This window comes from Suillus bovinus, assembly GCF_016758785.1.
Source record: "Suillus bovinus strain UH-Sbo-P2 chromosome Unknown EDB93scaffold_1, whole genome shotgun sequence".
NCBI lineage: Eukaryota > Fungi > Basidiomycota > Agaricomycetes > Boletales > Suillaceae > Suillus > Suillus bovinus.
The window spans coordinates 857,178-872,672 of record NW_024542057.1 but is presented as its reverse complement, the minus strand read 5'-3'; the positions used below and the strand labels follow the sequence as shown (position 1 = coordinate 872,672).

Here is a 15,495-nt window from a genome sequence, read left to right as displayed (position 1 = left end):
ACTATCTTCATTACCTTTCTTGACATGGCTGCGCCGCTTCCTGTTACCTATATAAACCCCATGTACATCAGTAGTATTCCTTAACTTAAGCTACTGGGTTTTCCCCTTGAATCCTTTCTATTTTGATTGCGTCTCGGCCCCAGTGCCCTCTTTCACTGTGTTGTTTGATCACAAGTTGTTTTGCCTCTTCTTGTGTGACACATTCTACTCTGTCTCTTGCTCGTACTGTGGTGCCTCCATGCAGTTGCCATAGCTTCCCATCATTGATCATGTACTGGGATGCTCTGTGTTTTGCGTGTTTCCTGTCTTTGAGCGATCCTGTTGAGTAGAGTTGTGTGATAGACTCAATGACTTCTCAAAATACTGGTTTGTTGATGAATCATTCCTGTAAATTTGTAATTAGCTGTGGTTCACTTATCGAGGTACTAAACAGAATATTGTTGACTAAACCACTGTGTGCCTCCAAGTCTTCACTAACAGTCCAATCACTGCCATCTAATAGTCCAATGTCCCTTGGTTGTCCTTCCCATGGTCGGCTTAGTCCATCTGTGATTACATTGAGTTTCCCTGGGACGTGTCTGACATCAATTATGTGGTGTGTGAGGATTCCATCCCTCCAATGCGTGTGGGCTACATTCATATGGTCATTGAGGAGTACATCTCGTAGTGCCTGGCAATCAGTTTCTATTTCCACTGGGAAGCCCCATACCATATCTGAAAACTTGTCTAATCCGAATTTGAGGGCTGCAAATTCTAGGAGGAAGGGCTTGTACTTTTGCTCTGACACTGATGTGCATTTCAATGTGAATGTTATTGGTAAAAGTTGTTCTGACCATTTACCCGAGGGCTTCTGAGTGCGCGTTCTTTGGGACAGTACTGCTGCTAAGCCCTCTTGGCACCTGTCCAATGTCACTATGAATGATGATCTGCCGTATTGAGGTGCTTGCAATATCAGACGTGAAAATAGGACTGCTTTGAGGTCTAGGAAGGCTCTGGTGTGTTTTTCAGTCCATTGCTCTGCTAACTTGAAGTCTCGTAGTATACGTCAGTAGGTGTTCTTGGTGTATGGTGGGTGGAGTGGGGCCATTTTCACCAAGTCTCTTAATGGACCTTCTCATTTTGCGTAGCCTTGTACGAGATCCCGGAAGTGGCTTGTGAGACCTAAGAATGATTTGAGGTTAAGTGCGTCAGTTGGTTGCATCCAGTTCACGATGGCCATCAGTTTTTCTAAGTCTGGTTGAACACCTTGTGGCCCTACTGTAGCACCTGCAAATGTAGTTTCTGTCATGAACAGTCTGCATTTAGATGGAGAGAGAGATAGTTTCTGATCCCTGCATCATTGGAAGATTCACATGAGTTTCTCTATCATTTCATCGAACGTATCTGCTGCACATGCCCCGTCGTCTATGAACAATTCCATTGTACCATCTGCAATCAAATCATGTAAGTGAGTAGCGGTCATATCTGCAAATGTGGATGGTGTGCCTGTAAGCCCCATCGGCATGTGTTTGTGCCAGAACCATCCTCTTCCTTCAACATAAAATGCTGTGTATAGTCTTGATTCTTCAGGTACTTCGACTGCATAGAATCCGGATGCAAAGTTGAAGACTGAGTCATATCAGTGACCACTGAGCCTAAGTTGTTTAGCACAAATGTCTCCTTGCGGCATGGGGGCTATAACCGTGTGGCGATTAACTTTGTTGAAGTTTTGACAGATGTGCCATTTCTGTGGTTTGTTTGGTTGCTGGGGTGCATTGTGCTCTGGGATTTCTCATTCTGGTAGTGTAAACACTGGTGGTACTCTGTTCTGTTGGCATTGTTTGTTGACTCAATGCTGGAGTTCTTATAGTGAGAGGCCTCCATGTTTGTGTACCTTCTGTGCTAGTACCATGGTGGCTGCACATTTCACTCGGTCTGGTGGTGCTCGTTCTATAATACCTGCTGTTAGCATTTCATCTATCTTACCATGTAAAAATTGCAGCTGTGGAGGGGTAAGCGCTCTTTGATGGACTCATAGACAGAAGGTGACACCATTCAGGATATTGAGTGAGTGTTTAGCTCCTGGAACCGGTATTACTTCTCCGAGTGACCCCACAAAGATATCTGCAAATGATGCTGTTAGTTTCTCTACCTGTTCTTGCTCTTCTGCCGTTAAATCATTGGACTTTCTTAACAATGAAGGCTATTTGACTTGCATTGAAAGGATCTGTGAGTCGTGTGAAAATAGTGTCATCATTCTCTAGAAAGCCCACCAGTGAAGATGAGGAATCTAAACTGTGGGGAAAGTTGGTGCTAAGCTAAGCAAACACAGATAGACCCGGGCACGAGTGAAATTGTCGTCCCAAGGGCAGCTAACTGAGTTAAGGGAAACCTCTCTTTGTAAAAAGAGGGACACCAAACAACTAATAAAGTACAAAAGCTAAGTAATGCATGAAGCATGAGGTGAAAATGATGTGATGTGCGAAAGGCGAACACGCGAGTGCAATAAGCAAAGGACGAGGTGCACGACGCTAAGGTAGCGCGCACGAGTGAGAGCGAAGGCGAGAGACTAGCAAGTGAGAGTAATGAAGGAAAGCTGAAGCGAGATGAGTGTTAACACCCCAACTAAGGTTGGCTGATGCTAAGATGGAGACCAAGAACCGAAGTGCACGACTTTGGATAGTCATTAGCAAACAACAAGTAAAATTCTTAGTATCTAGAGACACATAGAAAGTGGGCAGAAAATCGACCCAGAAAATAGAGTAAAGAGATAGTATATGCAAAGATGGCTAAGTGCCGCTAGGTGCGCAGGTCCGATGTAGCGAGCCGAGTAAGCTAAATATAGTATGTGAGGTAGGTAATAGGGTCTCGGCTGCACGCGTAGCACTAGGCCAAGGATTAGTGATGGAAATAATTAGTCAAAATGGGAATATAGTGAGAAAACGCACCAATGAACATCTAAGGACATGGGGAGGATGGATGGACGGGTATACGGACAATGCTTAGGAGGGTACGTGATGTGTGCATAGTGTGAGTGGCTGTGCATGGAATCTGCAAAGTAAAATGTATGAAGCGCTGCTGCGTAAGACGTATCCTTGGGATTAGAGCTGGAGTGTGTAGGGAATGTGGGAGAATTCAAGGGAAGTGCCTGTGGAGATGCAAGGCTCTACAACAGCAGGAGACTTTTAAAATCTGACTGTCCCCAGTCAGCGTGTGCACGCGAATGGACTTAGAGAAATTTTGACGAGAGGTGTCACGTGATTGCGGTCCGTATTCCAAAAACAAAGTGCCAGCGGTTGGCCTCGTGACCTCGGGAATTAGCGTGGATGCTGACATAATTGTGGTTAGCGTGTTTAAAAGAGCACTATGTGGCAACACATTGTTCTCTCATCTTTCACATTAACCATGACTACCCTTTTCATTATTTTACCATGACCAACTTTGATTTATCTTTGCTTGAACTGCCTTGCTCGCCTTCACCTGAGGCTGAGGCACCTATCAATGCTGCGCCGGTGGCTGAGGAGCCGGCTCAGAAAATTCCTGAGCCTGCGCCTGTTGTTGAGTCTGCTGGCAACCACATCCTCTGTGTTTGAAATGCACTCCTTCCGTCAGTGGGCATGTTGTCGGGCTCGCATCCAGAGCTCCTCCAAGAGTGTCTGGAGGATATTGAGTCATGGCTCCATGAGTGGGCGCACTTCGAGGTGAGTGGCACGTGTCTTTTTGCGTCTTATTCTTATTTACTGATTGACCATACTCATCTTTATAGGCTAATGTGTGCGTCTGCACGCATGATGCGCTGGAAGCTGAGGTGCTCCTTCTGATCGGTGATGAGGAGAAGGAGATACTGCAGGACCTTAACAAGTGGGTTGGAGTGGCGAGGAAAATGGTGAGCGGGTGGAAGGAGGTGGCGGAGAAGATCATGGCGGAGGCGCGTGCGGCTCACACAGCGAAGGAGAAGGGGAAGGGAAAGGAGAGGGAGGAGAACCCAGACATGGGCAAACCTGTAAGTGCTTTTTTGTTCTTTTTCTTGTGTTTGGCTAACTTCTGATCTGCGTTGACAGAAGGCTGGCGGGCGTATGTCGACTGCGCTGAAGACTCTAGACCCTCCCTGCGAGAACTGTGTGCAGTGTGGGGTCAAGTGCTTGCAGGGCAAGAACGCGCGCTGCAGGCCTTGCGAACACTCACACTGAGTGTGCAACTTTGGTGAGTGGTCTCATTATTTTAGTTTTCGAATACTCTAACATTTGTGATAGCTACCAAGTGCAAAGTGTCCGAGACTGCGGCAGTGCCACACAAGGTGCCTCACATGGCTGAAGAGCACATTCTGACGGTCGAGCCGACCATGGCCGATGATGCCGACAACTCTGGCAAGTCTGAGGTGGAGGTCCAGGAAGCGCTGAAGAAGGTGCACCCTGTGCCCAGGCTGGTAAAGCCATTGCCTGTGCGCACCGCCGCAGGGCCTTCGAGGATTCGTGCTGATGATTTGGACAATGAGCGCCTTCATGCTGACAATGAATGTCTGTGGGAGGAGGTCGAGAAGTTGCGTGGTTTGCAGGACAACTACGACCGGTTCATGCGCAACCTGAACTATCAGGCGCACAAACAGCAGCAAGAGCTCATCACAATGAGAAACCGCCTCTACTCTTTCTCAGATGAATGGAGGGTGATGGGACAGGAGATGGATGACTTCGTTGTGGGGCAGGAGCAGGCATGGAAGTAGATAGATACTACTATACCCTTTTTCTTCTTCTTCTCTGCATGCTGCCTTCGTGCTGTACTATATGTTCATCTGCCTGTGCACAAATCACACTTACTATACATTTTCCTTATGTGCTGTACAATATAGTCATTTTACGTCATGCCAATTATGAGTCCATGTGATCTTTGCCTAAGTCCTAGTCTGGTTCCATGTCCATGTCCAAAGAGTCCATTGGGCCTGGATATAAATGAAATAGTACTTGTGAGTAACGTGGTATAGTTAGGATGAAAAGGAAGGATAATTAGCGATATACGTGTGATTGCGTGAGCTTCGTGCTTGACTTGTCTTCTTTGTGCGACTGTCTGCGTCTATTCCTGCTGTGAGTGATTATAGTGATCAGGTATAGTCTACGTAAAATGTGCACAGCGTGGCTTCATGTGTTTGAAATAGAAGGTCTATGTGGCACGCGCGAGTCAATTAGGAGAGCTTATCTGTATATGCTGTTTTGGGTATTATGCGCGATGCGCACGATATAATAGAGTCTGTGTTTGTGTTATGATCAGTGAATGCATGGGTTATATGTGAGGTGCGAGAGAGAAACTGAGGTCGCCAGACAAAACCCGGGGTAAAACTGAGAGTGAGTACTTCTAGCGAGACTGTGTTTTTGTGTTTTCTTTATTTTTGCGATGTTTTTGTTATTTGTGGTATGATATGTACAAGTGTGAGTGTCCAGAATTTGGGAATGCAGGGGTGTGGATATCAGAGTATGTGATGAGCGAGCCTCTGCGTGCTATTCATCTTGTGCGTGCTCGGGTTTGTCTTCATCGGGTTCTATAGTTTTGTTAGCTTCTAAATGGTCTATACTTTTGTTGTCTGTTCCGATCATCTTTGTGACGGATATGTGATCTTCGCGGTGCGGATAATATGGTATCACGTGAAATACGGCAAAGTGAAGTTTTGATATTGTGCCATCTAGCTCAGCGAGCATATAGGAACCTCCTTTCATGTGCCGCACGACCATCATTGGTCCGAGATAGCATGGCTTGGTTTTCTTGCTGAGTTCATACTCGACTTTGGAGTTGCGGACAAGAACTAGCACACCGGGTTCAAAGTCATACGACTTGATAGACAGCGTCAAAGTGTTTCTCAAAATCGCAAACAGACTTGAACTGTGCTTTGACTACCTGAGCCTTGATTGCATCAAGATTGGCTTCACATTTCTGTAATTGGCGTGCGCGCCATGCTATAAGGTCAGCGGTGGTAAATGCACCTCAGCTCGGCAATGGAGCGAGAAAGGTAGCTTCAGCTAAGTCAAACAGAAATATAGGCTTGATGCCGTGAACCATAAAATAGGGCAATAGGCCCATCGCGTGATGAATAGTAACACGCTCAGCCCAGAAAACAGAATGCACAACTTGATACCATCGCGAGTCATCACTGTCACAACTTTTGATGATGGCCTCCCAGACATCTTGGTGTTGTCTTTCGACTATACCGTTCGCCTGCGAGTTATACAGCGAAATGCAAATCGGGTGAATCCCGTACTTTCGCGCGAGTTCATCTACTGCGAGTCTATACACGGGGCCATTATCGGTCACGATCTTGGTGATCGGACCCCATCTGCAAAGGAGCTCTTCAAAAATAAAAGCGGTTAGCATTTTGGTATTCTCTTTGCACAACATGCGCCATTCAGGGTACGACATTAATGTGCAGCGCACTTGCACGAGATACTCAAATCCACCTGCTCTGGGCATCTTCATCGTGTCAATGTGCGCTTTGTGAAATAAACCTCCTAGTATTGGAACAGTTGGCGGAATATGCAACTTTCACATTTGGCGAACCTGACAGTCGTGGCACATTCACACATACCACTTAATGTCTTCGATGATGTGCGGCCACCAAAAGCATAGTAGCAACCGCACGCATGTGGTGTAGATGCCTTTATGGCCAAGATCGTCATGCGCTTTCCTTAAGAAGGCGATATCACTTGTGCGGCAGTGCTACTAGCTGGTGCTTTCCATGGGATTCTCTTTGCCAGAGGTTGCCCTCAAGAACAAAGAAATATGTGGCGTAGTTGACAAACACTGTGAATTTGTGATCTGAAAGGTCAGCAGGTCGTTCGCGCGAAATAAGAAACTCTTTGGTTAAGACGAGCTGACGCGTCTAATGCTTGCGCAGCCTCTGAGCGAGGGATGACTGGTTCAGGCTTTTCTTCTAGTGCAATGTCTAGGAAGATGCGGTGTACTGGTGTGCACAAGTCAAAGGATGTGTGTGCGTTCTGGTGCGCATGGCGGATGAGTTCTGTGCAACTGCTCGTGATGTGTTGCGTTCTATCATTTAGTATCGCGACTCCAAATGAGTATGTGCAATCTATCCAATCTTCATGGTCATTGTCCTCCTCGAGAGGATCCTCATCAGTGAGCAGTCTCCTTGAGAGACCATCAACACCTTTGTGCTTAGTTGCAGAAACATGAGCAAGTTTGAATGAAAATAATAGAATGCCCACAATCCATCGATTGATGGTCGTGTTAGGCTGCAAATCCGGATTGTTGATCATACCTTTGATATATTTCGTGTCGACTTTGATGGTGAGATTCTTGACTCCGAAAATGAATATGCAAACTGCACGAAAGAGTCCATAGAGCTCTAGCTTTGCTTGCTGAGTATCGGCTTTCCACCTCGTTCAGCACTATGCTGCCAAAACGATTAGGATATCGCTTGCCATCTGCACCTACTTGCAACAGAATGAAGCCGATCACGATGTTGGACGTGTCAATGGTGAGAATAACTTTGTGTTCACTCTCGTAATCAAGGCGGCGAAGAGTGGGAGACTCTAATACTGAGTCCTTGAGCGTCTGATACGATTCGCGTTCTTCAGGTCTGAAGACAAACGGAACATCTTTCCTGGTGAGATTAGTTAGTGGGCGCGCCTTGTGCGCGAAATCATGGATGAAAATGCGTAAAACACCGCAGGTTCCCAAGAAACCATGGACTTGTGACTGGTTGGTAGGCTCTGGCCAATCTCGTATCTTCTGGACTTTGGTGTCTTTGGGTATGCGACCCTCGAAAGTACACTTATGCCCGACGATGACTGCGCTTGGCGTGGTGAGAATGAACTTCATTGCGCTGACCATAACACTGACATTTTCTAACCGCTGCAAGATGCAATGCATGACGGTTAGGTGCTCCCAGATGAAGCGACACATGCTGGGGTTTTCAGGTGTGGTCTCATAAGTACCGTCCTGCGAGTTCATATTGCGTCTTGATGGACTTGACCACGATATCATCTATGAACGGAAGTGTGTGCTTTGGAATCTCATCCTGTAAAATAAAGGCTACATCGCCTTGGAAAATCTGCGCTGCGTTAGTATGACCTTGTGGTAAGGTGGTCAGCCTATGCGGGCCTAAAGGTGTGCTGAATGTAGTAAGATTGCGCAACTCTTCATGAAGCGCGCGCTGGTCATATCCTGGAGTACAAATCCATCATGCCATATATCACGTAACCCACGAAGGATTCAGCGAGGTGTTCAACAAAGGGGGGTACTGATGCGTTGTGAATTGTCACCACATTGAGCGGCTGTAAATCATGAATGAGGTGGAGCGATTTGCCGTCTTTCTTGACTACACAAAACCAGCGCGAACAATATGTGGCCATTAAAGGCTTCGTATATGCCCAACACGATTTTCTCCTTAATGATGCGTGTGACTTCGTCTATTGTCGACGGCGGAACCAGTATATTGCATTGCGACCATGGTGCGTGCAGAACTGTCAGAATCTTATACGGCAGGAAGTACTTTTCGTCAAGGTGGCCACGCTTGGATGCTTCCCAAGTAAACACGAGTTTGTGCGTGCGGACTAGCCAGCATACTAGCCTAGCTTCCTCTGGCCATAGCCAGTTCACGGGATCGAAATTCAACTTATCTGCGTGCACTTGCGTGAGGTGGATACCTGGAACAAAATCTGGGGGGTGAGTGGGTAACGGGATTAATCCTACTAAAGGATCAGGTGGTAGTTCGCAAACGATGTGATACTTGGGCAGGGTAGCCACGAGCATGCTGCGAACTTTCTTTGCGACTGGTTTGTATACCAGCGCGTGTATAACAGGATCATATTCATAACACGCATTGAACGCAGCTATGTTCACAATGTGAAATGCCGAGCTGGAAGAGGTTAGATGTGTGTATAGTGCGGACTGCGGAAGAGAGAAACAAGAGTGCAAAAAAGAGATGGGAATGAGAGATGATGACGGAATTAATGAATGTGATGTAGTGATATTGCTCCTTGAGAGCAAATGAGAGTGGTTGTTGTCATGCGAGCGAAGGAACATTAGCGATATATGAAGAATAAAACGAGTGTGACGGACGGAGCGAGGAGCACGAATACTCTATAGTGTCTCCCTGCATATGCTGCGGATCATTGATACTTAAAAATCCTGACCCTCAATCTCGGCGATGTTGACATGCGAGTGCGTATGCATAGCTTTGCCGCAGGGCGCGCCGTGTACCAGTGACTTGGCAGTTTCTGACCAAAGGGAGGGTCAGGATGCGCATTTCTTTGTGCATATTTGGATCCATTAATAAAATGTCCTGCGCTCCGCTAGGGAGATTGAACGTGCGACAAGAAGTGAGAGTGAAAAATGGGCGTCTGAGCAGAACCTCAAAGTTTGCGCGCTCCGTTACCTGAACTTGGAAGTACATAGGACCTCCTCTGAAATCGAGTGTGATATTTTTGATGACACCAAGCGTCGAATTGCGTGAAGTGTTTACCGACTCCATGCGCATGTGGTGATCTGAGCGCAGACCAACTCCGAGTGATTGCCAAACTTCCCTTCACATTACAATGACTTCCGTGCCCTGATCGAGGACACAGGTAAGTGTCCGGCCGCCTATGGTAGTTGCGCAAATGCACATCTTCATACTCGCGCATCCAATGATGCGAAATGGGATGACTTGACAGCTTGTTGACTGAGACTGTCGCGACAGTGACCCATCAATTGGTCGACATGTTGCGGAGGTTTTTCCAAACATCGGGCGAAACAGCTAGGACATTGTATACAGGAATGCTGATCGCGACATCTAGGATCTGGTCAGTTATGCACTTTTTGGCGCCTTTGTCCTCAAGCGGACAGGTTAAACAATAAGTGCCCGAAGACGTGGGTGCTGCTGGCACTGCTGCTGCTGCTACTACTGGGGGGGGCAAAACGTTAGCAGTCTTTTTCGCGGAAGATGACAATGATGTTTGCACGCTCATGATCGGTGCGGGTGGTACTACTATGGGTATTTTGGCTACCTCCTTGCCTTTACTGGATGTTGCTTGAATAGCCGTGGAGATGATTTCCTCCTCGACTGTCAGCTGGCACGATGCCAGACCTGGTCGTGATCGTGTTTCGCTAGGAACAGCAACACCGTCAAAGCAGACATTCTTTTCCCTCACGTTAGCTTTCACTCCACGTTTCTGCTCTACCTTTGCCTCTGCATATGCTAGGGCTTGGATAGCGCGCTCGAGTTCACACTCATCCTCGTCTTTCTTGGACTTGGACTCAATGATCGTGTGTATGAATGTGGATGGATCAACATCCAAAATGCATTCCGCCTCGGCTGGTGTGTGGTACCATAAACCTACATGAGCACTGCTAGCATCTGTGCTCTTCTCACTTTCGATCATACGATCTACGCGATCCTTTAATAACTGTTTGCATCCGACGATGCAATTGCCATTAGGCATGATGAGTTTATAGTTCTCATCCAACTTACACTTCCCTGCATCGAGGTATTTTTTGCGCTCCAGACAACACTGTAGCGATGGTCACAGCGTTGGGCTCAAAACCACGTATTTCCATACTCACGTCAACACCCGAAACATATGCGCACATGTCCAACGCACTTTCGCACATGTCCGAGCCACTCCATATCGGATCCTGGCGCATCGGACCTTCGGACATCGCATCGGCCGATCGCACTTCGCGCGCACTTGTCCATCCCGTGTCCTGTCCATCCGAACTAGCCTCACTAGGTGCGTAGAACCACATCTAAAACACTCTCCTGAACAGATCTGCACTGTTCCTGGCATTAGAGGGTATGGCATCTGCTCTGAACATCTGGTTCTGTCTCCCCATTGCGTCTCCCACTGTCGTACTTGCTCTATGTATGCTGCTTGTCCTCCTGGTGTGTCTGGGTGGTGTATGAGCTCATTGATGTGAGCTTGCATTGTGTCTCGTTCCTCTTGAGTTGGAGGTAAGCCTCTTGGACATTGCCTCATGTTCTAATTTGCTGCAACATAGCATACTTGGCGGCAAGCTATAGTGTTGTTCATTGGGCTAGGCATGGCATTGTGCATTGTGTTCATGTTGTAGATAAGTTTGGGTTGCATGTTGACTACTGGCAGGAATGGGGTGCTTGCTTGCTCTATGGTTGCTCATTGCATTTGCAGATATAGGATCTCTGGACGGAGTCTGTCTGCCTATTATTGAGTTTCGCAATTCTCAAGTTCTGTGCCTTTTCCACTTCTTTCTTCTTCTTTTCTCTCCATGCTTTGTCCTTGACGACATCGATGCTGGTGTTCTTGATCTTGTCTAGGAATGTCGTCCAGTCTGGTGGCGCTGGTGAGGTGAGGTCTCATATGACACTTGGAAGGGCTTTGCAAACTTGGTGGATAAATACTGGTGCACTCTCTACACCTGCATCTTGGACTAATTTCTGCAGGCATGCATGATAGTGTAAGTGTGACCAGGTTGAGACACCTGCTACTATGATGTGTTCCCCTACATCTTCCTCCTTGAGTCTCAGTGCGAGGAGCTCTTCCTGATAGTCCTGTGCGGACTTTGCTGCTGCTACTATGGGCAGCCACTGCACCTGGAATGCTGCCTTGACCGTTGCCCATGAAGCTGTCTCTACAGCTGTTAAGGTGTCCCACCATATGTCTGCTTGTGAACCTGCAGATATAAACATGCTGAATATAATGACTTTCATTGCTTCATCAGTGATTCTGCTGACATGGATGTATCTTTCTACTTCTTGTAGGAAATTCTGTGGGTTCTCATTGCTGCTCCCACTGAACAATGCTGGTGTTGGTGTAGTTGCCATCAGCAGATATTGGACTTGGGCCGGTATGAGTGATGAGATGGTGCTTTTCTTTAGAAACGGTCTTGGTTTGCTCATGGTAGGGGCGGTGAGTTGATGGAAATGCTGAGTTGATGGGAATGGAATGGAGTGTATGGGCTCTGGGATGTGAATGATGAGAGATGGGTCTGGTACTCCTGGCAGTGACTCCTCATTGTCTTTGCATTCCTCCAATTGCTTGTTGACCTTGTGTTCTGATGCTGATGCCTCATTGTCTGTCAAGGCACGTTCACTAAGTTCTGGGGTGTCCAATAGTGAGGAGTTGTCTGATGCAAATTTTGATAATTCTGTAGTTGGGTCTATCTTCTTAATGAACTGTCCACCTTTACCTCTGGGAGGGAGGGATTTCTTCTTTGTGCATTTAGCTGGGAGAAGTGTAGATATCAGTGGTGGGTTTTTGTACTTCTGAATCAAAATGCTATGCTTTAGTTGTGTTTTCCTTGCGGCTCTAACACGATGTGTTTTATTAATTTTCGGACTTGTACTCATGTTTCCATAAGACTTATGACTCTTTTGGACTTGGTTTTAAACACGGCTCTGGACTCTGCTCTGGATATGGCTCTAAACTCTGTTTCTTGTGACTCTGGGCTTGACCAACAGCTGAGTTGATTTACCTTCAGCATTAAACCTTGCTTGCTGAAGCCTCACCAAGCAAGACTCCTAACTTTGGGCTAGCCCAGGGACATCCTCGACCATTGATGACACATGCTCTGTTTGAGTATCGTCAACAGACACTATCCAAGTCCATAACAGTGCATTGTCTAGACAAGGTCTAGGAGAGGGAGAAAGTATCAAACTACAAGATGACTCTTGGCTAGATGAGTTATCACTGTTTACCAGGACTTCCCAAGCATGCTTTCAAACTACAGTATCTTTAGATGAAAAGAAGATGCCTTTCTCCTCAGTATTAATGAAAACAAGTTTCCAGGAGAAGAACCTAAAGGATATAGATATATTCAAATTCCTTATGACCTTAGAAACTTCATCATTTGAAAGTACTTCAGCAAAGAAGCAGTTCTTAAATAAGGCTGTCAAGTTCTTTGTCCAGAATGGAAGAATGTACAAAAGAATGCAGGCTAGGCCACCATTATTAGTGATATTTGATCTGGAAAGACATGTAACTATACTGAATCAGGCACATGAGAAACTTGGACATAGGGGCGAAGCAGCCACATAGAAGACTATCTGTCTTAGATTCTTCTGGTCCTGCTTATTTTCAGATGTATGACATCACATACAATCATGTCACCCTTATCAAATATGAAGTACAGTGAAGATACACACTCCTATCATAGTTTCTACTTCTTCTACTATCTTTGTGAAAGTCTACATTGATATTATGCATCTGCCTCCAGCCCAAGGCTATCAGTATATTGTATTAGCTAGAGATGAATTGTCTTGCTACATAGAAGGAAGACCATTAAAAGCACCTACTGCCAGGGCTCTTAGCAAATTCTTTTGGGAAGATCTTTATTGTAGATATGGAGTCATAGGACAGGTAACCACTGATAATGGACCTGAGGTTCAAGGTGCATTTTTAGCCCTCATGTAGAAGGTGAACATTCCACATGTCACAATTTCACCCTACAATTCCTAAGCTAACAGAGTAGTTGAAAGAGGATATTTCACATTGTGAGAAGCATTAGTCAAAGCATGTGGTGATAACATTATGCAATGGCCCCATAAGATCCCTCAAACTTTATTTTCAGATTGGGTAACTACAAGCTGAGTAACAGGCTTCTCTGCATTCTACCTTGTTCAAGGAGTGCACCCAGTATTACCATTTTCTTTAGCAGAAGTCATGTTTATGATAGATGGATTTACAAGTGGAATGACTTCAGTTGACTTGCTAGCACTTTGAATACACCAGTTAGAAAAATGCCCGGATGACTTGGAGCAAGCTACAGAAACACTAAAGAACACTAGGTTCAAGTCAAAGGAACAGTTTGAAAGATGATATGCAATTATGGTTAAGAAAAGAGGCTTATCAGCCAGGAGATCTGGTACTAGTATGTAATACCTGCATTGAGAAAGAACTAAATCAGAAGACAAAACCCTGCTATCTTGGCCCCTTTAGAGTAGAACAGAGAACTTAGGGAGGGTCATATGTATTAAGTGAAATGGATGGAACAATATCCAGAAGGGGAATAGCTGCTTTTAGACTCTTGCCTTATAGATCAAAAAATTCACGGCAACTACAGAGACTTGCCCAGAGGCATGAGGATGCTGAAGAGGAAAACTTTGTCCATGACTCTGATAGATCAGTTAGGTAGCAACAAGGAACCATTCTATTCTCTGGAGCAGTTGAGAGTGTGGTGTCAGAAGGTTCACATAAACCTACTCCATATTACCGCAAATTGGATAGGTCACATATTAGAAAAGCACACACAACCAGACAGAAGTGAACAAAATATTCTATTAGAACCAGGGAACACATATCTCTCCAATCCACCAAGATTGGTGAAGATGAGGAATCTAAACTGTGGTGAAAGTTGGTGCTAAGCTAAGCAAACACAGATAGACCTGGGCATGAGTGAAAATGTTGACCCAAGGGCAGCTGTCTGGGTAAAGGAAAACCTCTCTTATAAAAAAAGGGACACCAAACTAGAGATAGAGTAATAGGACTAATAAAGGCACAAAGTGTGAGGTGAGAGCGATGTGATATACAATATGTGGATGCACGAGTGCGAAAGGTGAAGGGTGAGGTGCGTGATGCAAATGTAGTGTGCGCTGAAGATGAGGAAAACTGTGGGGAAAGTTGGTGCTAAGCTAAGCAAACACAGATAGACATGGGTGCGAGTGAAATCGTCGTCCCAAGGGCAGCTAACTGAGTAAAGGAAACCTCTCTTTGTAAAAGAGGGACACCAAACAACTAATGAAGTACTAGGGCTAAGTAACGCGCGAAGTGGAAACAATGCGATGTATGGAAGGCGAATGCATGCAATGACGCTGTAACGATGGTCGCAGCGCTGGGCTCAGAACCAGCTATTCTGATACTGATGTCAAACAGTATTTGTCCGATGCACTTCCGACTACCCCGACCCAACGCACTTTCCGACAGTCCGACGCATGTCCGATCCCAACCCGACATTCCCGCGCATCGCACCAGTCCTCCCTATGTCCTGTCCAGTCGCATCTATCCCCACTAGGTGCACATTTACTCCTTTTGACTTGCTAAGCATTGTATACAGTGTTATTACATGTTTTCTCATGGTCCGCAGTACCACATGTCCTATTACATAGGATTTCGGACCCAAAATATCGCTACTACTCTCGCCTATAGCAGTCCAAATTTCTACATAGTCACTATTTAATATCTAGTACTTCCTACCTATTGACTTACTTACTTTTCCCTACTCAGTAGTAGGATGGAAGTCATTGGATATTAGTAGTACTTTATTGTATTGTGAAATATCTATCTGCTCTTTTTCTCCAAAACATTCCAACACATCCGACATTCATTCGAGCGACAATCCAACACACTTCCGACACATTCCTTTATCATCCAACGCATTCACGACAGTCTGACACATAGTCCGACGCCCGACCCGACCCCGATATTTTTGGACCCGACAGTTTCCCTTCGGACAAGTAGTTCTTAGCTTCGGATTAGCTTCCTACTATTGATAACTAACTATCAAAACTAATACCAAACAGCTACCCCTATAGGATCGAACGCACTTGCTCTGCAAGTATAG

At 45.9% G+C, this 15,495-nt stretch overlaps 2 protein-coding genes across 2 annotated transcripts; one reads left to right on the top strand and one right to left on the bottom strand.

Annotated features, from left to right (window-relative positions):
* Positions 1-3,410: 3,410 nt before the first annotated feature.
* On the top strand, positions 3,411-4,699 carry EDB93DRAFT_1244675 (uncharacterized protein; the record flags this gene model as incomplete). The annotated part of the gene is made up of 6 exons (XM_041452240.1): positions 3,411-3,564; positions 3,592-3,680; positions 3,746-3,982; positions 4,041-4,053; positions 4,107-4,169; positions 4,233-4,699. The coding sequence occupies 6 exons, from the start codon at positions 3,411-3,413 to the stop codon at positions 4,697-4,699; spliced, it is 1,023 nt and encodes a 340-aa protein (XP_041313642.1).
* Positions 4,700-11,083: 6,384 nt separating this feature from the next.
* On the bottom strand, positions 11,084-12,286 carry EDB93DRAFT_1244672 (uncharacterized protein; the record flags this gene model as incomplete). Its single annotated transcript, XM_041452239.1, has 2 exons — positions 11,084-11,250; positions 11,305-12,286. The coding sequence occupies 2 exons, from the start codon at positions 12,284-12,286 to the stop codon at positions 11,084-11,086; spliced, it is 1,149 nt and encodes a 382-aa protein (XP_041313641.1).
* Positions 12,287-15,495: the final 3,209 nt, after the last annotated feature.